Source organism: Perna viridis, chromosome 9, assembly GCF_037379345.1.
Source record: "Perna viridis isolate PV_CMFRI_1.1 ecotype Kerala chromosome 9, ASM3737934v1, whole genome shotgun sequence".
In the NCBI taxonomy this organism is placed as follows: Eukaryota; Metazoa; Mollusca; class Bivalvia; order Mytilida; family Mytilidae; genus Perna; species Perna viridis.
This window is the reverse complement of record NC_142453.1, coordinates 20,630,514-20,651,180: the sequence shown is the minus strand read 5'-3', so window position 1 is coordinate 20,651,180 and position 20,667 is coordinate 20,630,514. Positions and strand designations below refer to the sequence as shown.

The window sequence follows — 20,667 nt, the reverse complement described above, 5'->3', positions numbered from 1 at the left end:
AACACATTGGTTTAAAGTAGGGCAGACTTCTACCTGAAGTCTTTATAATTAATCAGCAGCCTACTTAGGTTTGCAATAAAAAATTGTCGACCCCATTATCCGTGTGTCCCATCCAATTTTTAATTTCATCACCATTTCATGTTCACCCCCTGAATATAGCTGAAATATTGCTGCTCGGGCGTAAAACCCCAACAATCAATCAATCAATCAGTCGTTTGTTCCTAATATTTCTGTAATGTATCCATCTATCTCTATATAGAACTCCCATAAAGGATTAAATCGTAAGTTACTAAGGTATATCTAGTGATGTCTTAAAAATAAAACCTTACTGAAAAACTTGAGCTTTGAATGAAAGAGTGATACAAAGTTTTCCATAATACTGGACACGCGCCACTCCTTTCTTTAATTGTCGTTTCCACCGATGCACTACATTTACAATACATAATTAGAAGCGTTATTGTCAATGACGTATTTGTATTTCATTAATTTGTTTTCATCTATATAAATCGTAATGGAAAGATTTGTTAAGCTATATTTGCTACTTGTAGAAGTAGCTACAGATGTTCTACAAAAGCTTTTTGAAAACCGGTTCAAGGCAGACAGCATACCAGACTTTACTAGATTTCTTCAAAACCATAGCCATGAATTGTTTCACTTATGTTTTACGAGATCAGGTCCATGTTGTATTTGTCAAAACCAGAATACCCTTGGAAATCAACACCAAGTTATCAATGTAACTCAGTTTGAAAAGCTGTTTTCTAAAAGTGGAAATATTTCTTGTGGGAAAAACTCGAGGAACCACTGTTGTGAATATGTGGTGAAAGCAGGCCTCACTTTAATAGATGTTGATGTTACCTTTGGATCGTCACTAATTCTACATTTTTACCAGTCTTCTTTAAACAGACAAGAATTGGATTGTATCGGTAACATTCGAACATCGCGAAATAAAATATCTCATTACTCTGGAAATTCTGATATTCCTGTTAGTGAATTTTACGCTCTTTGGGGAAATATACAGAATGCATCTATTCATCTTGCATCATGCTTATCCAACCACTACCGAGATAAAATTCAAGACGAAATTAAACGATTGTGCAATAGAGATATTTGCGTTTCAGAATCATCTGTTCTGGTACAACGTGCAACGATATGGCAGAGAGAAAACCTAGAGGTAATACAAATGTGTAGGAATGAGAAAATGACAAAATGGGTTTTTTATGGAAAAAATCAAAGTGAAACAAGTACAAAACAGATGCAAACAGTTACAAAAACAAAAAAGCAAAAACAATAACAAAGCAAAAAATAAAAAAAAAGACTAGTATAAAAATCCCACAAAAACCATAATACAAAACACATCAAAGATGATCACTCGTAGATCACGTTTCATTTTTTTCCTTAATATGCCGCTGTAATGAATACCACATTACCACATATCTTCACTTCAAGCTATCAAGCAAAGGAAAATATTCATCATGCAATTATTGTATAAAAAGGTGCTTTTATGCCAAATTTTAGAATCCATATAAGCATTTCTTTATGACTAGGTGTTTGCTCAGATATAATACTATTTGCTGTTATCAACACACTGGACTTTTTGTTTTCTTATAAACCAGTATATAAAAATGAGAATCATATGATTATCTCATGTAAATTATTTTATGATCATCATATGAATCGAGCAGCATATGATAATCATATACAACACTTTAGGTGATGTATCAACTTTATGTGATAAAGAAAAGGAGAACTGTATGTTTGATATTTAAAGGAAAAAATACACATTTGCACCTTTTTACAGTTCAAGGAGAACATGCAGTCTGTACATGTCAAACTGGACAAAATAACAATGGATATTGGTCGTATTGCGGGTAAGCATGAGGTAAGATGACTAACTTGGTCAGACATTTAGTTGTCGTGCGATAAACATTAGTTGGATAATCTTTACAATAAGGTTTCAAACCATAAAAGAAATGTTGACATTTTTAAGGGGTAATTGCCTAACCATTATGGAATAAAGGACCAAAAAGAAGCCTCATCAAGCATTATATATTGATTAACAATATAAGTCAAGAATAAGTATATGGATGTCTATAACATTGATCCACACTATTTTATTCATCAAAAGTCACACTGGAGCTGATTTTGGGGAGACTTTAACGTTAAGGAGAGATGGGCAATAAAAGGTCACATACAAGCATGTCAGAACAATACCTTGACTATGTAAACGGTATATTTGGGATTATGGCATACCACCCAAAGAAGGCTTGAATTAATATTTAGGGCGGTAACCTGAGCCTTTGGGAAATGCATTTGAATTGCAATGTAATCCTTTGTTTGAACATTTGAGCGGCTTCCATAATATTGATAATAAATTAGCCAATTTATTTTGTCATCATAGGAACAAAAGGTAGTACCTCATAGTGTACCAAGATTTACTACCGAAGTGGGTATTGATTCAGAAGAGTTGGAAGCAGGAACAAACAGCTTAGGTAGATAAATTGATATTAACAATTACATTGAATTTTCTTTTGATTGTAATTTTTTTTGGAAGAACTTGGTTTGAAGCTTCTATATAGAGGTGTAGATATTTCCCTGATTTTTCTTATAGACACAACCACAGCAAAAACGAAATTAAGCTGTTTTTGCTATACAGATCTATAGACGATTTTACTAAATACTAGTAAAAAAATGTTCACATGTAAAACGTACCTGGTTTACAGCAATATTAGTTTTTTTTTATTGTTGTTTGTTTTGTTCGAAGATTTACCCAAGAGAGGACCGTCGGATGATAATGATTCATGGCAGGAAGATCAAAAATATTTTCAACTTTACAAAGATGTCGAACAACTCTGGATTGAAGGTAAATGCGACCAATCATCTGCTTGCAAATACTTAGTCCTGAGTTATGTTGTTCTAAGAGGTTCAACGGAAGAGGATATAAAAGTTGAGGTACTTGATAGCATGAGTAATAGCATTTTTGGTTCCCCTTTTCCTGAATTGGTTGACGCAAAATCATGTTTACACGAACTCATTCCTAAATACGTGGAGAAAATCGAATCTACTTACACAACCAGCAGCGTCAATGTTTCGAGAGCTGTGATATACACTTATGGAGGAATATCCCCTGAAAACCTCACTGAAGTGTGCTCTTTTGATGTGTTGCACGAATTTGTGATTCCAGATTGTGTAGATACAGACTCTGTTTCTGTACGGGTAAAGGCAGTCACACTTGTAATAATTCTTCTTAAAAAAATGAACGGGCAGGCCCTTGGTATCGGCAAATACATTTAAAAAATTTGGAAAATGGAGAAAGGACAACCGTTCCTTGAACACTTCATTGATTTATTTGTGGAAAGTGATATTAGGTTATCATCAGTTCATATGGTTGACTTTTTGGACGGACTTACTAATAAGGGAGAAGACTTCAAAATATTCGAACATACAAAAATGTTTAACGTCATATGTCGTCAAGTTGATAAATTTGGGAATACCGTATTTCATTATTTTGTGTGTCAATATCTGGAATCATATGTATATGAAAAGTATGTTTCATTTTTTTCCGAGAAAAACATTATCACCATGTTGATGCTCAACGGTGACAACTTATCACCACTTGCTATTGCAGCCTATCTCGGGCGTAATGGTGCTGTATCTAGCATAATCAATACCATGGAAAGCAAAGACCTCGATGAACAATTATGGGATATTCTCAGTAATGTTTCAGAAGGATTAGAATCACTTAAGAAGATAAACTCAACCAAAGAGGATAACAATAACAAAATCAATATAGAGATAAAAAGCCTGGTAATGGGTGGTAAAGAGGACTTTGAATGTATTTTAAAGATATTAGATGTCGATATTCAATCCAGTCACATACAATGCAGTGGAAGCGAAGACGACAAAGATAATGAAAGCCCCGAGGTCGGTGATGATAGTCGTCAACAAATAGAAGAATCAGATACATCAAAGGTCGTAGGCGATACAATTATTTCACTCGCAACAAGTATAAAAAAAGCATTCGGTGCTGTTGCACTAATACCTGACTTAGCCAAAACTATCCACCAGGCTACGGAAAATGGTGGTTCGTAAACTAGATCATTTTATTCTTTTTATCACACCACTGCAATCAACGAATGGGCTTTAAATACCAGTCTAGTCCACTTTAGCAGAATTTAAATAGTTTCTGAGAATTCGATTGCCCGTCCGCACCTATGTCGTAACAGTTTGTTTTTATGCAACTCTAAACATAATTAAATCAGTCTATGTTACTATGATGCTTACATGAAGTTGATGAAACATGCTGAATACAAACGTTTCAATAATTTGTTAGAGTTATGTCCCTTACCCTTACACTCGATGTGCCAAAACCGGATTGATTTTACAGTCGAAAACGGGTTCAGTAAAGGCGGGTTTTACTGTTTAAAAAAAGGAAGGTAGACGATAAACACTAAATCAACTTGTTTTCCAAATCACTTGTGTTTGCTGTTTTTGGAAGTTTTCGACTGTTTTTCTTCCGATTTTTCTTTGTATATTTAATTTGTCGCCTTAACTGTATTTACTATTGACTTTGGTTTCTGTTTTGTACACGTGTCAACTATAGGCGTGCATATTTTTAGTAATTGTTTTAGTAATTTAGTAACTATGTTCAAATGTTTGATAACTGGAATTAATATATCATATAAAAAAGTGGAGGTTTAAAAATAGATAGAATTGATCGATTGGTGTATGTTGCACGGGGGGAACGACCAAAAAATTTGCTTCGCAAATTTGACAGTTCTAAAATCGTTGGGAATTTTTCAGACCCTTCTATATATATATATATATAGATAGACTATATATATATATATATATATATATAGATAGATAGATAGATAGATAGATAGATAGATAGACAGATAGATAGATATATGCGATATCTATTCGTTTTATATAGGTTTAAATGCGTCCGTAATACTTGTATAAGTACCTAAGGATTTCCTGTATACTACATACACATTTCCCAGTCTGGTTTATTTCGCAAATATCTTGCCACCTATTGGCAAAATTGCATTTGAATTTAACAAGTTAAAAACAGATATCGAATTTGTTATATCTTATCTTTATACATGTAAGTTATATGGTTAATATTGACTAAGAAATGTCAAACAGAATTTACAGAAGACAATAATGAAATACACCTGTCATTTGTATACTAGATGGATGATGACAAATATCCTTCTGTAGAAGAAAGAATTGAAATGCAAGCGAAATTCTGTGCCAATTGATTTAAAAAAAACAAAAAAAAAACAATACAGAAACAAAAACAAAACAAGGGGAAAAAAGGATTGGTTAAACTCCTGGTATAAAATGTGAAACTTTTATTTCGTATATAGCAATACATTAACAACTTTTACATTGAGGAAAGAAAAAAGCTGCAAGAAGCTGTTAGTTTGACAAGGTTTATACTATTTAGCGGTAATCCATTTAACCTGGTTAAGAGGTCTGATTTGAACAATAACCGAAAGATGAATGTTAAATTTAGGCACGCAGCCTTTATATTGAATCAGTTAAGGTTCAGAAATGACTTGTCTAAAATAATCTCAACTGGGTTATTTAAGGAATGACTGTTATATATTTTAGATCTGTAAAAAAATTTATCCAATCACATGGTGCACGCTAAATAATCTGTGCACCATGACCATTGAGGTTATTTCAAACAGTCCATAACATATCAGTCATTTCTGATAATTATATGTTAGTATAAAATTTAAGGTATAAATTAACAAAACATGTTCATGACGTTATAGTCACATTGCAAAATTTGGTCTATGAAATGATGGACATTTTTTAATCCAATCAGAAAGCGTGCTACATATAAAAAATTAAATTATAAAGATATATTCATATAACAAAACAACAAACATCCACTAATTTATCTAAAGTTAAGACACAATATAATCATGTTGTAATTAAAAAGGGGAAATGTAAACCAACATTTTGTCAAAAAACGTACGACCTTTTAGATGATATATTGACAAATAACTTAGGAGAGACATTGATTAAGATTGGTTAGGGTTTTGAGAATGTGGTATTATTTACCAATTCACAAACGAAAACGGTAACATTTTGACTGAAGGCATCGAAAGTTTTGCTTGTCTAATAAATATATATGCTCCCAGTTTTTACTGTCGATGGCTCAAATACACTAACTCCAAACTTTCAACAAAGAAACATAGTTTTCCTTTCCTCGTTTGTCTAACCCGGACTTGACTTTTTATGAGCAACTCGGCGGGTGTTTCTAGAAAAGCAGAGGACGCTTTCCCTACCGGTGCACCTGGTCCATGCTCCCAGTTTTTAGTGGAGTCCGAGTTGCTCATTTACATTTGTTACTTTGTATGTATGATTTTAGTTACTTTATGTTATTTGTTGTGTATGTCTGTTTTCCATGTCTGGGCTTTGTCCCTGGATTACATTCTTTTGATTACCGCTATAACCTTGGTTCCCTTGATTACTCTTGATACAGAAAATATCCCATTACAGATGTTATTTTTGTATTTTAACTTTGATGTACGTTATAGGTAGATTGACCAACCAGGACAAAAGGAAGAAAATTTCAGTCACAATTTCAAAAACGCATAAGTGCTTTATAGTATGGCTACACACCAGCTAATCAACGATGTGAATTTGTGCTTTATCGATAGACATATCTATATATCCATACATACAATTACTTCATCGTTAATGTAGCAAACTTGAAACAAAAGTATCAGATAAACATTTTCTGTGCAAAAGATTTTAAGATTTAAATATCTAAGTACTTCTCCATCTAAGAATAAAGCAAAATGTGTATAAGGTGTAGCACATGATGGAAAAACGCAGATACACACGTATTGTATTGCATTAACCAACTGTTTATACCTGATAACCTCCAGAAATAACCAACAAATTGTTTGTTAAATTTGCCGTTTTAAGATATTGTTAGGTCAAATTTAGTTAAATTCACTGTGGAAAATGGCGGAAAAATCTGCGTTACATATGCTTCAGGGTTAATTTGAATAGCTTTTGAGTTCTTTTCCAGACGTATTGAATATATTTGAGGCAAAATTGACCAATTTGAGAATTATGATGTGCCACCAATTGCCTGATTCTTACACAGAGTGGTACTTAAACAATACAACTTAACATACAGTAATTGGATGTTGAAGAGGTGAAATGTTTCCAATTAGTTTTACAACCCGGCCGAATCATGATCTATGAAACCAAACGAATAAAAATATCAAAGCTAGCTGTTAAATACATCTTAAGGTTTTTGTTTTGAACTTTTTAAAATTAATCTAATAGGGCCATTGAAACAAGTTAAAAACATGGTCATTATCTTTGTTAGTAACGTGAAGTGAACGATCACACTTTAACCAGAGAAGTTGTAGATAGCAAATATCCTTATCCAATTTTCAAAAGAAAACTGTGTCAAGGTTTATTTGGAGTAGACAATTTTTGGTTCCGGTGAAAACGCCACTTCCGCTTAGAGGAACTATAAAATGTACCTTCTGCAAAATAGTTAGAACGATGCCCATGACAAACTTTCGGATACTAGTCTGGCTTATTTACGGCTTCGCATCCTCAGGTAAGAAAAAAATCGATAATGTAAACATATTTCATATATTAATGCATCTGAATTTTGAGAATAAAAGTATTTTATAATGACAAATTTGAAGTATAAGGACATATACTAGTAAGTAGGGCAGCATAAGTCCCTTTTTAATATCTGTTTTATTTGATATAAAATTGTAGAATATTTTCGGACGTTATCCAACCTGCCAAACTTGGTGCAAATTAAAAAAAAAGAACTGATTACCACGAAAACATAATGGATAAGTCACTGCTGTTTATATGATAGAAAACATGTAAACTTATATTTTTTTTCTGTTTGCAGTCACAGCAAAGTATACAAAGTGCTTTTCTAAAGATGACAGCGACACAATTTGTACAGCTATTAACATTACTTGTCCCAGTGGGACTTTAATTTACAAACCAGATATCGTTGCTTCTTCTGATGATTGCTCCGACAGGAATTCATTTAGCGACTCAAGACCGTGCGTTGGTATCCCTTATGATTTGACCATTGAAATAGCACAATGTTTTTGGAAACCTACCTGTCTAGTTCGGTTTCCAGCAGCGCCAATTTTCAACAGTACAGCAAAACTTTGCCCACAGCCCGCAAAATCTCTGATAGTGAATACTTTAAGATGCATAAAAACAGGTAAAATAAGTTATTTTTTACAAAAAATTTGATAGACATCGATATATGTTTAAAAATGTTATGATTTCAAATTTCAAAGTTGATGGTTGTTTTTTGTTTTTTTTTTGTTTTTTTTGTTTTTTTGTTTTGTTTTGTTTTGTTTTGTTTTGTTTTGGTTTTTTGCTAAGGATAGGTATTAATGCTGATGTGAAGGTGTTAAGGACGTTTATTACATACTTCGAACAATAACAATAGACAAGCAAATGAAAAGATATATGGTGTTTTAATTCGTAAAAAAATGTTTATATTGTAATTATTTTTGTAGTTCCTTCATGTTTCATTTCGTTAATTAATCAAAAGACCAGAACAACCACAAAAATTGTTACTAAAAAGATAATTTTTCTACTCAATATTACCATATTGGTAGGTTTCTTTTGGTTTTGACCATCACTGAATTCAAAATGAAGCCTTACATATACCTTTACACAGGCAAATATTGCGCATGTGAAATTCATGTTAATCGAGCTTCACATGAAATTCACGTGAACTTCACATGAAATTCACGTTATTTTCATGTGAAATTTACCTAATACGAATTGCATGTGAACAATTCACGTGAATTCAGTCACAAAGTTTATCCGGTCAATTTGGGTGAAAATCATGTGAAATAATTTTGCTTCTGTACCAGTTATCAAAATTAAAAAAGCTTTTTCCTTACATGTGTTAGATTCTCTATTTGATGTGAGTGTGGTCTTTTCAAGTTTTTTTTTTTGGTCATAGGAACTTCTAAAATCTATTCCGATGAAATTTGCAACAAGACTTTGAATGGGGAGATAGGTCCAAAAGCTGAGAGTGGAATAATTCGGAGCCACGCACATTTACCTTGGAACTACAACGAGTTACTATGTCGGATACCAGATCATTCTACAACTTCATGCGATGTAAAAATAGGAAATCGACTAGACAATAAAACGTTCACTCATATTGAGGTTGATTTCTTTGATATCGACGCTGAACATGACACTCTGGTTATCGACAAAACATCAATTACAAAAGGAATAACCAGAAACAGTTACAAGCCGAACTCTGGAGTGGAACTTAAATTTACATATAACTGTGAAAAAAGTAAGAGTGGAAGTGGATTTGTCATCTGTTTTAAGAGTAAGCAAATTTTTATAATGGATTGAACAAATCAGTTTTAATTGTTAAAACCTGGTTTTTGAAAGCGTCCATTTAAAATTTGTACTATAGATAAGCACTGCTTGTCACAAAATGCCTTATTTTTAGCTCACCTGCAAAAGGTCATATGAGCTATTGCCATCACTTGGCGTAAGTCGTCGTCCGTCGTCCGTCGTCGTCGTTAACAATTGTACAAAACTCTTCTCCTCTGAAACTAGTTGACTAATTAGAACCAAACTTGGTATAAATGTTCCTTGGGGTATCCTGCATAGAACTGATATGAGGATTTTCGATTCGTCAAAAACATGGCCATCGTTACTAAAAATAGAACATGAGGGTGAGACAGTAGTTTTACACATATATCTCCTAAACGGTTAGGTTTATCCAAATTCTTTCAATAGCTAAAATGATCCATATTATTAGGACTACAAAAGTCTTCAGACTCCTTGTAAGAGCTATTGTCCTTGAAAGGGGAAAAATTACTTTTTTTAATAGTTTTCAGTCGATATCTCGAAAACTATGATAGATTAAAAGAAACTTTCAATTGTTGAAAAGATCTTGTGATAATCCTACCAAAGACTTCTTTAGTCAAAATTCTTTAACAACTTCTTGTTTAATTTATTGCCTTTGAAAAGCAAAATTCAAGAAGATGAGCAATTCAGGCTCCTGGGAGTCTCTTGTTTAGATTGTTAATCTACACAATAAGTGCATTGAATCGGTTGTCCTTGGATAGCAAGGCTTCTGTCAGGGATATATCTTGCTGGTTTAGTGTTTGTTTATTTCATCACTGCAAGAATTTCATTACAATTTGAATGACTGATATCCTGGTTCCCTCATATATGAGATATGACATCTTCAATTAGATTTCACGGATTGACAACACACCGAACTTATCGGATTTTACCCACCTTCAATTTGATGGGTCCTAATGGTGGTGCAGGACATTCTTACCCTTTCGACCTCCGGATGTCTGTTTGAGGGGATTTCAAATTAAAAATAGCCCAGTTTGATGCGTGTTTTCTCCATTTTTATATTTTACTGTAAATTATTTTGTTGTCTACAGCTGTCAAAAAGGGTCTCCTGTTCAACTAAGATACTTAGATATCAAAAGATCTTTTGGAAACCCTCAATTCCAAATTATTATTAGAATACAATAGCATTAAAAACTATGATTTTTCAAATCGTTATACTTCTATCCCCCATAAACAGTTAAAAACCCGACTCAAAAAAATTACATCTTTGTTACTACAAGAATGAAACTACACCTAGATACAAATATGTAGTTTTTGATACAGTTTGATCATACTTTGTAAAAATAATTCCAAATCATTTTCCAAATATACCGCAGAAGACGTTTAAAATGCTGGTTTTCAAAAAAAAACGGTCGGCATTCCAATGGTAACATTTGTGCTCCCCTACTTGCTGACCTATTTCTATTATGCGGCTGATTGATTCAAAAGAAGGATTATTTTACGCTGAATCCTTTAATCCCACTTTCCGCTACATTGATGACGTATTATCGTTAAATAATCCTAGTTTCGTGGATTTGAAACATCGCATTTACCCCCGAACTTAAAATAAGGAATACTACAGACACTGTGTAGTCAGCCTCATATCTTAACGTACACTTAGCGATCGATGGTAATAGAACACTATTAACCAAACTATGCGACAAAAGCGATGACTTTTCATTTCGTATTGTCAATTTTCCTTTCATTTTAGGAAACTTCTTTAGCACCTGCGTACAGAGTTTTCATATCACAAATCATACGTTATGGCAGAGCTTGCAGTAACTACACAGACTTTGTGTGTCGCGCTAGACTTGTTACCATCATGCTTCTGAATTGAAGTCATCAATACAATAGTTTTGTGGTCCGCTATAATTTTGGTTCCCTTGATTACTCTCTGTGTATATATATCGACTATGATTCCGGTTTCATAGTTTTGCCTATGTCTTTGTTATATTTTGTATTTTTTGTATTCTATTTTATTTTATTATTATTTTTTTTTTAATTGTCGATATTTCATACCTTAACCCTCATCCCATGAAAGTTAATCAAAATTTTTATCAAAAGGATACGATTCTGCGTTGATTTATTCTAATCATGCCTACTCGCGAAATAGAAACACTTGATAGATCCTTTGCTTTCAACTTTGAAAAAATATTGCATGGTACAGAATAGTTTATTTTCCAAGTTAAGGGCACATGTCTTTAATACTTTCGCCTTATATAAAAACACATCGTGTAGATATTCTACAGAATTTCATCACTCTCTTTACTACCCCTGGTTATGTGTTAAAACTTTACATAATTAGATCTATATTCAAGGCCTTTTTCCTTTTTTGTGAACTAAACATTTACAAATATAAACGAACCAAAATGATCTAGATCGTAAACACGATATAGTATACACAGTACGTAAAAGCTTTTGTTTTCTATTCTCAGAAACAGATGAAACAGATGAAAACAAGTCTGAAAAAGTCTCTGCCTGTAAAGATCTGATTGTAGAGGAAGAAGGGACTGTAACTATGACAACTTCGCCAGGTATTTAACATTCATAACATGTGCCTTTGGTAACAGATACAAAAGACAGATAACACTTATTGTATGCAAGGACGGAATTGAAAAGTTAAAAAAAACATCATAACGATCATTATTTGGGTATATTGCTGTACCCCCGTCCGATGTATAACAATTTCCGGTGTACTACATATATCCCTTTTTGTACGGAACTGTATTCACGTGACTGCGGCAGAAATCAGAGGTTGCCGAAAATGAAACATGCTTGTTTCACCCAAAAAAAAACAACAAACAAACAAACAAACAAAAAACAAGAAAAACAAAAAACAAAACAAAAAAACAAAAAAAACAAAAAAACAAAACAAATAAAAACAACAAAAAAACAAAGGTTAAATTGCTGGCATTCTAAATAATATTTAAGTTTCAAGCTCAACATAGAATATTTCATACTATTCCAAAACCTCTGTATGTCATATTATCTAATCCCTTTTAGAAGTGTAAAAAATACACATGGAACCTAGAACCAATCAATCGATATTGATTTATCGTCTTCCATTTGAAAATCTTCGCAAACAGCAAACTCGTGACATAATTAAAAAAACTATTGAAAGCCTGCTTAACAAAAAATGAACATTTTCTGAGGATTTGAAAAATTAAAATATCAAACATTTTTTCTCTCGTCTTAAAAATACTTAGAATAAATCAGTGGAATAAAAATATGACCGTGATGCTTTGCAATCTGCCTTCATGCATTATTTTGATTATTTGTTTTGTAATTTTTAATTTTGAAAGGGAAAACATGTAAGACAAACACAATACACAAACATGTACACCAAGAAAGTCGTTCAGTTTATGAAATGAAAATCAACATAATTATGAATTATATACGACAGGATTTATAGTTAATGTAATAAAAGCTACATTCTTTTAAGTATTCTATTTCACCATTAACACATGGATTAACATTTTTACATCTGCACTTAAATATATAATACTTCAAAAACAATGGCACATGGTTAATCATATTTTTAAAAGGATGTTCCTCATCTACCCCAAAAATAATTTCTTTTGCATTGAAAGTATTAAAATACCTAGCTCATTAACCCATTTGTTAAAGAAAGCCAAAAGTTACACTCCCAAAAAATATGAACAAGTTTCTCTTTGTCTCTAAGCAAAAAGTACAGAGCTCAGTCTCTTTTAAGTTACATTTATATAAAAACGAATTACATGGAAGAATCCTAAAAAAGTAATTTGAAGTAGAAATTTTGTAAAAATTATTTTTTTGTGGCTAAAAATGCCATTGATATATATCATGCCAATCGTCTAGTTCAAAATTCAAATCATTTTCCCATCTTTGTTGGGAATTAATAGTATTGTCCTTTTTCTTCTCTAAATATAACTTATAAAAATATCTACAATTTTCGGCATTTTTCTTGATAAAATCTATCACTTTATCTTTTATGTTTGGCAATTTATTACAATTACCATTAATGTTTTCCATCTGTTTGGTATGGGACTGATAATTTCATAATATTCTAAAAAGTTAATATTTACATTGTATTCCCATTTAAATTCATCATAAGAATAAAAACTATTCTGATTAGATATCAGATCATTTATGAAAAATAAACCATTCTCTGAAAACTTTGGTTTAATGCACAGTTTTTCCTCTATTGTCAAAAATGGGTTAAGCCACAAGGATGGTTTTAGAATGGAATCAACATCCATATCATTTGGATCTTTTGTGTCTTTCAAAATAGAAAAATTGATAAATACATCTCTCCAAAAAGAATTTAGTTTTTGTGCGACAAGACACAAACACTCAGAGCTGACATACAATATCTAATTACCACCCTATCTTTGTATATAATCTATCAAGAGAATTTTCCAAGGGAAGTAATTTTGAGGATCTAATAGTTTATGAAGCCACAGATCTCTTTATCTTGTCTGGTTTTCCATTCCAAAGAAAATTAAAGATTTAAATATTTTGAATCCCCCTTAGGATGGTATCAGGTGGATTTGGAAGCACTGTTAACACGTGTACGAAAATAGGAAGAGCTAAGGTCTTGATAACCGTTATCCTTCCAATATATGTCAGTTCTCTATATGTCCATGTGTTAAGTAGAGACTTGATGCTCTGAATTTTATCATAAAAATTGCAAATGGTTTTGTCAACCTTTGTTAATTCAAATCATATTTCACTGTCATCCAGGATTAAAGAAGAGTCGTCCGCGTATTGACTTAGTAAGAACTCAGAGTTCCCTACCACGACACCGGACACATTTGGGTCATTTTTAATCGCTGCACTCAGCGACTCTAACTCAGGTGCACCCCCTTTCTAAAGTAAAAACATTCTGACATGTGTCCATTATTCAGAACTGTACTAGACATGTTTGAATAACATGTTTCGATCCACTTAATGATGGTCGGACCAAAACCATAGAATTTCAAAGTCTCTTCAATAAATGACCATTCAACAGTATCAAAAGCCTTCTCAAAATCCATCAGCAGTAATAACCTAAGAATGTTATCCTCTTCTAGTTTTTCAATCAGGTCAAAAACCAGTCCAGTACATTCTCCAATATATCCACCCTTTAAAAAGCCCTTCTGTGTTTGACTGATGATATTTGCTAAAACTGGTTTCAACCTATTAGCCAAACTTGAAATCTACACACAGACGAGTAATAGGTCGCCAATTCTTAAGATAAAATTCTCCCTTTCGTAATTCAATGTGTCAGGAACATATTTTTGAACAACATTCCAATCACCAGCAATAATTATGGAGGTATTACCAAATCGAGCGATATGATTTTTAATGGTATCGAAAAACGTGGGTTTGTCATCATTTGGTCCATACAGCGCGGCTACCGGTGTTCCTGTATAGTTATATCTAAAATAATGTAGTCCCCAAATTTATATATCTCATCATGTAACTTATACTCAAAAGAATTTTTAAACAGAATTGCAACATCTCTGCTTGTGCCGGAATGAGAGCTTAACTTTCTAGTGTACCCCATTTATGTAACCATTTTAGTTCTTTTTCACTGATACAGTGTGTGTCTACAAGTATAGTTATATCAAATAAACCTTTATATTTAGAAAACAAAATAGCTCACATTTTAACATTATCGCCTAATCTCCTACAATTCACACCTCCAATTGTTAACGATGACATAAAATATGTATTAGATTTGAACATATACATACCCAAAAATATACCATGGATGTACCTATTGGAACAGCAATATCTATATTCTGATTCCGATTTACAGTAACAAAAATATATACATGTATATATACTTCGGTATGTCTACAATGTTTCCCATTTTGATCTTTTTTATTTATGCCAAGTTTGCTTTTCAATGATTGAAAAAAGTTTCTTCTAAGTGTGAAAAAAAATAGATAAATGAATAAAAACATATCAAGAGGGATATATTGCAGAAGATGTTTTTTTTTGCCAAAGAAAACAAATAAGTAAAAATAAATAAAAGTTAAGTAAAAATAAACAAATGCCAAATAGTGAGGTGTGTAATGTGCTCTAGCATATCTAAGTCTAATTTAAAGTTCCATATTAGAGGATACTGTATAATATTATATTATAATGTCTCCTACAGAAATGTTTTAACTGATTCTGTTGTAAGAATACAGCTTGCAAAATTTCAGTGAAAAGTATAAGTACAATAAATCAGTTACATCTCAAGTGTCAAACTATGACAGCTCACACTATGTAAAAATATTGCCAGATTCATTTTTTAGAAAAAGCGTTATTCATTTATGGTCGTCAACAATCTTCAAATCTATCAATCATGTCCTTATGAACATAGAGAAACCATGCTTACATAATTCATGTTCAAACAATGTACGCAAGGCAAATAGGCAAAATATAGGTACTTAAGATACGTCATGTGTCGTAAAAAAAACTATGGAAAGCCTGCTTAACAAAAATTGAACATTTTCTGAGGATTTGAAAAATTAAAATATCAAACATTTCTTCGCTCGTCTTAACAAAATTTCTTAGAATAAATCAGTGGAAATAAATAGATATGCAATAGAGGAAAGTACAAAAGCGATGAAATCAAGTTAATTTTAGGATATTTAAGTATTTACAGATATCTCCAAAATAATAATTAAAAAAAAACATGTGATCCTGATGCTTTAAAATCTGCATTCATGCATTATATTGATTATTAATGATATGCCAATGTTTGACTAATAATTCCAACATTTTAGATATTTTTTTGTTTGACAGTGTTTAAAATGGTATATAATTTTTTTTTTAAATGTTTTAAAATTTAGAAATAAGCATGTTTCGTTAATTTAATGCTAGAAATTACCCTGCAGTATATCAGTTTTAAGTGATCTAAAAATACCTTAATGATTTAAATACCAAATAATTATTTGAATAGAAATTGAAATAAGATAAACATTATTTTGAAATAATTTGCCTTAAAAAGCAAAGTGTTTAAATTCCCGCATATACATATTTCTCCTCTAGAAAATAGATTCTATGCAGTCATTTTTGTCCAATCCAATACTATATATTCATTAATTAATCAAATGCTGGCACGTTTCTGTTTATGTAGTGGAATTATAATGTATCCCATATGGCTCCCAATACTAGTTTAATCTCTGCGCTAGATGAAGGGTCAGCTTAAAAGAAGCTTTACATCAATACATTACTGATGATAAATGAGAATGTAACATATCTGATACAGAGCCAGTGTTTACTCTGCCAATGCTTTAGTTTTTATTTATCTTTTGTGGACTTTTGTTAAACTGATTCAATACGGTTCTATATTTCTTTCAGATGAGTTCTGTGATGATAATTTTTCACTACCAGAGGCCATCGTAATTAATGACTTATGTACAGATTCACTAGAACAACCAATGACAACATTGTCCCCAAAAACAGTAGCAAAAAAAACTTTACCCACAACATTGAACAGACCAAAGATAATATCTAAAACCATGAAAACAGAAAAAACGGCGAAAAAGCGTACAAAATGTGATTTGGTTGATTTGAAATTGACAAAATTTTGCCAAAAATGTCAAGACAGCCGCGGAAAATGCACAAAAGAATGTAGAAAATGTTGCCGGAAAATTTGTAAAGCAAAGAAGAACCAACGCGAGAGGAAAAGGAAAAAGGGAAGAAAAAAGGGGAAAAGGAAGGGAAAGAAAAGTAAAAAAAATAGAACTAAAAAACACAATTAACTTCATATATAGTGTTTTTTGTTATGTTTGCTTTCATTTTATATTCGTTCAGTATTAAAATTATTCTCCCTGTTTTGTTTTTCGTTTGTTTTGTATCCTCTAGCTTCGTAGTTTTAAGCAAAACTAAAATGATTATTGATTATCAACAGTCTGGAAACAAAAGAAAAAGCTAAGCAATCAAATGGTTACCCAATATTCAACAGGGCGAAAGTTGAATTACTACTCTTTGTGAGGGAAGAAGTCATTGAATACTCTAAATAAACGAACAACACTTTTTTTATATTTATGTTTCCCATTTTTTGAAATTAAAAAGTATAACACAATTATAACTTTCTGAAACGTGAAGCTCTGAAATGGTTTACCGAAATAATCTTATAATAAAGAAAAAAGATGTTCTTTCCCCTCTCCCTCATATAATAGTAATCTTATAATACGCTCATGAAAGCAACTGGGCTTGTATACTTATGGCAATCTAATCAGTATCCGGTTTATACCTATAAATTCATGAGCTCAGAAATAGCACCAGGACAGCTTCACTTGAGATTGAGAAAGAAACTAGTCTGGAAAATATCCGCTAGTTTCGATGACTAAATACAAAGCAAATCAAAGTCTTTCCAAAGATATAGATGGCTAAAACAGTCTACGGTATGGCCAAAAGTTGCTTGCTAAAATGATGTAATCAGTATTACTAATATTTCTATGGTACTTAAAAATAGCGAAACGATATTGAACAAAACGGAATCTGTTAAAAGTGAATAGAAACGAAACAATTCTAAGCAAAACAATTCAAAACAAAATAAAATCGAAAAAAAAAAAACGAAATAAAAAATGACACAGAATGAAAGGAAACGAAATGAAATAAAATATAACAAAAATAAATATCGTGTATATATATGTCAAAGAGAACAACCCCACCGGGAGGAAAATTTCAGCTCAATGCCACCCATTGAATATTTTATAGACGTTTTGTTTTTATATGTATTTCAATGTTGACATTACCGGAAAATATGATCCAAAGATATTTTGGAGCGTCTATCATGTAAATTCGAACGTGCATCAGAAGATTCAAACTGTATTGGAAGGTAATTAGAAACATAAAACAATGCGTAGAATTAGAAAGGTGGCAAGATTTTTTCTTTATTCGTATTTTTATCCTATGTCAATGGTCGAAGAAACTACAATTAACTGAGAAAATCTTTCCTGCTTATGCATTGGACCTTCATATGGCTTACCTCCAATTTCTAAAGAAAAGCCCGAAGCGCTCTTGTCGTTATTCTGGCGATCTGTTTTTCTTTACATTACTGATCAAATATATTTTGTTACCTGTGTCTCATTGTGAATCATTTCAAAATAACAGACGTAAAACATTTCAAAATAACAGACGTAAAACATTTCACTAAAACAAATTTAAAAAGAGAAAAGTAAAACATAAAAATAACAGATGTTATTTGTTAAGAGGGTGTCCATGTAATACCAAGTCCGTTGCAATGAAGTTCATAGAAACATTGAAATCCATTGAGAAATGGAAATAGTTCTCAATTTTGTGCAAACTTTCGTTGTTTTTTTAAAGAATTTAAAAATCATTATTCGAGCCATTAATTGTCGATTCGCGGTTCATAAAGCGTAGTCTGTCCCGCAGTTAATAAAATAAATAAATTGCAATAAATATCAACATAAACCATAAACATTTTTCATTACTTCCTAATGGATTTATTCATATTAGTCCAGAATTGCGCTTTTCATTTTGTGTGTGTGTGTGTGTGTGTGTGTGTGTGTGTGTGTGTGTGTGTGTGTGTGTGTGTGTGTGTGTGTTAATATGAACATGAAAACAACAACAACAAACAAAAGAATTATCTTGTTTCGACATTGCCTATGTTTACATGTGAAAAATATCTACTAAATGCTAATGCATGAGGCTCTTTAAATATATCTCCCTTAACTAGAACATCTTCGACTGATCCATTCTGATTTAGACGGACAAGTTAGTGTGTTTTCCAATCGACCATGTTCAGATCGTAAATTTTCTGTATTTCATAAGAAACAACTTGTATATTGTATAATAATTCGTCATTTCTTCTTCAGATTTTGAAAGATGTCATAAACTTCGGAATTCAACTTAGATTTCAATTCATCAATGCGTTTTAAAACTCGCTGCTTTGGGTTGCAATTCCCTTCTTAATGGCCAACTTCCAGTCAGATAGTTTTGATGCATTTACCGTTTTCTTCCCTAGTATTCTCCAAAAAGTTTCGTCAATGCTGCGAATATCAACAATAATTTCTTCTAATAGCACCGACTCTTTTACTCCTTTTGCAGCCACCTCAATCAGAAGAACCATCTCACATGACCTTTGGTCACTGGCGAGGCACGACCGACAACAATAACAATCATGCATCATACAGAAGAAGTCGAATGACATTTAGTTGTGTTTGTGAAAGTTTTTCTTCCCGTTGACTCGGTTTCTAGACGATGCATATAGTTTATGTAGATAACGCATTGCTAAAGCATTTAGTGATAAAACGCAAATCGGTGCAAAACTGACACAAAGTTTTGTCTAAGTCAGTTCAGAAGGAATTGGCAATGTTTGACTTACTGTGCTTCGTACATGGTCCCCAAAGCGCTTCCTTAGAAACCATCTTCTGTGACAAATCAAACACAAAGAAAAAGACAAAGAACACTTCTGACGCAGAGTAAAGATTTGATCGTCAAATATTAAAAGAACGAGGAAAATAGGATATACCGCTCTTCTTCCTACAATCTAATTAAAATCAGACCTATAATTTTTTTCATTCATGTATGATACTGCATGTATGATCTAACAACACTCAATTCTACGTTCTGTTCTGATGAAAGCATTATTTTAAAGGGGAAACTGATGGGTTCTGAAGAGGCTTTTTGAACAGAAAGTAGAATGGAGATCCTACATACAGTGACTAAATGAAAAAAATGATAGGCCGAGCCTTAATCAGACGGCTCTTCCTAGAAACACAATGTTAAAACAAGCAAGGATTTGAACTTGTTGAAGAAAAAAAACTGTTACAAAAATTTTGTATGAAAGTGTCGCTCGAGTATTTAATACTTTTTTAACAACCGACTCGAAAAAAATGCGGTGTTGTCAAACAATTCCAACTCAAAAAGACATTGTTGAAAGTAAGCTATTTATTTATCAGAAACGTCATTCAAAAACATTGCTAAAGCTACGGGGACATCAAGGGAACCAGGGTTCATTTGTATTCAAAACGAACATTAAACATTATGCAAGGATAATGACGAGAGAAGGAATTCAGACACACACAACCAAGAATATAAAATAACCAGACTAAAGCACACATACACCACCAAGTATAACACTTATGATTATCATATGTTTCAAAAATCTTATGTGTCTCATTTGTCTGTGAAGAAAAAAAATAAAATGACCAACCCGGGCATATATGTATTGATCTATAAATGTAAAATCATTAGACAATCAAATGAGATTTGTATGTTTGATTTGGAACCCTACATTCTACTTGGTGTATTAACATTTCTCTTATTAAG

General features: G+C 32.2%; 2 protein-coding genes across 3 annotated transcripts; both read left to right on the top strand.

The window, feature by feature from the left end:
- The first annotated feature begins 465 nt into the window (after positions 1 to 465).
- Positions 466 to 17,201, top strand: LOC148607268 (uncharacterized). Of its 2 annotated transcripts, none has more exons than XM_088544232.1 (7): positions 466 to 1,171; positions 1,799 to 1,879; positions 2,399 to 2,489; positions 7,913 to 8,239; positions 8,999 to 9,379; positions 11,844 to 11,942; positions 16,726 to 17,201. In XM_088544232.1, the coding sequence occupies exons 1-7, from the start codon at positions 512 to 514 to the stop codon at positions 17,127 to 17,129; spliced, it is 2,043 nt and encodes a 680-aa protein (XP_088400358.1). In that variant the 5' UTR covers positions 466 to 511; the 3' UTR covers positions 17,130 to 17,201. The 2 variants fall into 2 exon arrangements, with proteins under 2 accessions (XP_088400358.1, XP_088400359.1); XM_088544233.1 differs by having other exon boundaries at positions 467 to 1,171; positions 11,853 to 11,942.
- On the top strand, positions 3,160 to 4,718 carry LOC148607269 (uncharacterized). Its single transcript, XM_088544234.1, has one exon. It carries the CDS (start codon positions 3,304 to 3,306, stop codon positions 4,087 to 4,089), a length of 786 nt encoding a protein of 261 aa, XP_088400360.1. The 5' UTR covers positions 3,160 to 3,303; the 3' UTR covers positions 4,090 to 4,718.
- Positions 17,202 to 20,667: the final 3,466 nt, after the last annotated feature.

What these genes read in the sequence shown, in the direction of transcription:
- LOC148607268 (XM_088544232.1), top strand. Translation starts at nt 512, where the DNA reads ATGGAAAGATTTGTTAAGCTATATTTGCTACTTGTAGAAGTAGCTACA. An exon ending in GGCAGAGAGAAAACCTAGAG is followed by an intron (nt 1,172 to 1,798) that starts GTAATACAAATG and finishes ACCTTTTTACAG; the next exon opens with TTCAAGGAGAACATGCAGTC. An exon ending in ATTTGTCATCTGTTTTAAGA is followed by an intron (nt 9,380 to 11,843) that starts GTAAGCAAATTT and finishes TTCTATTCTCAG; the next exon opens with AAACAGATGAAACAGATGAA.
- LOC148607269 (XM_088544234.1), top strand. Translation starts at nt 3,304, where the DNA reads ATGGAGAAAGGACAACCGTTCCTTGAACACTTCATTGATTTATTTGTG.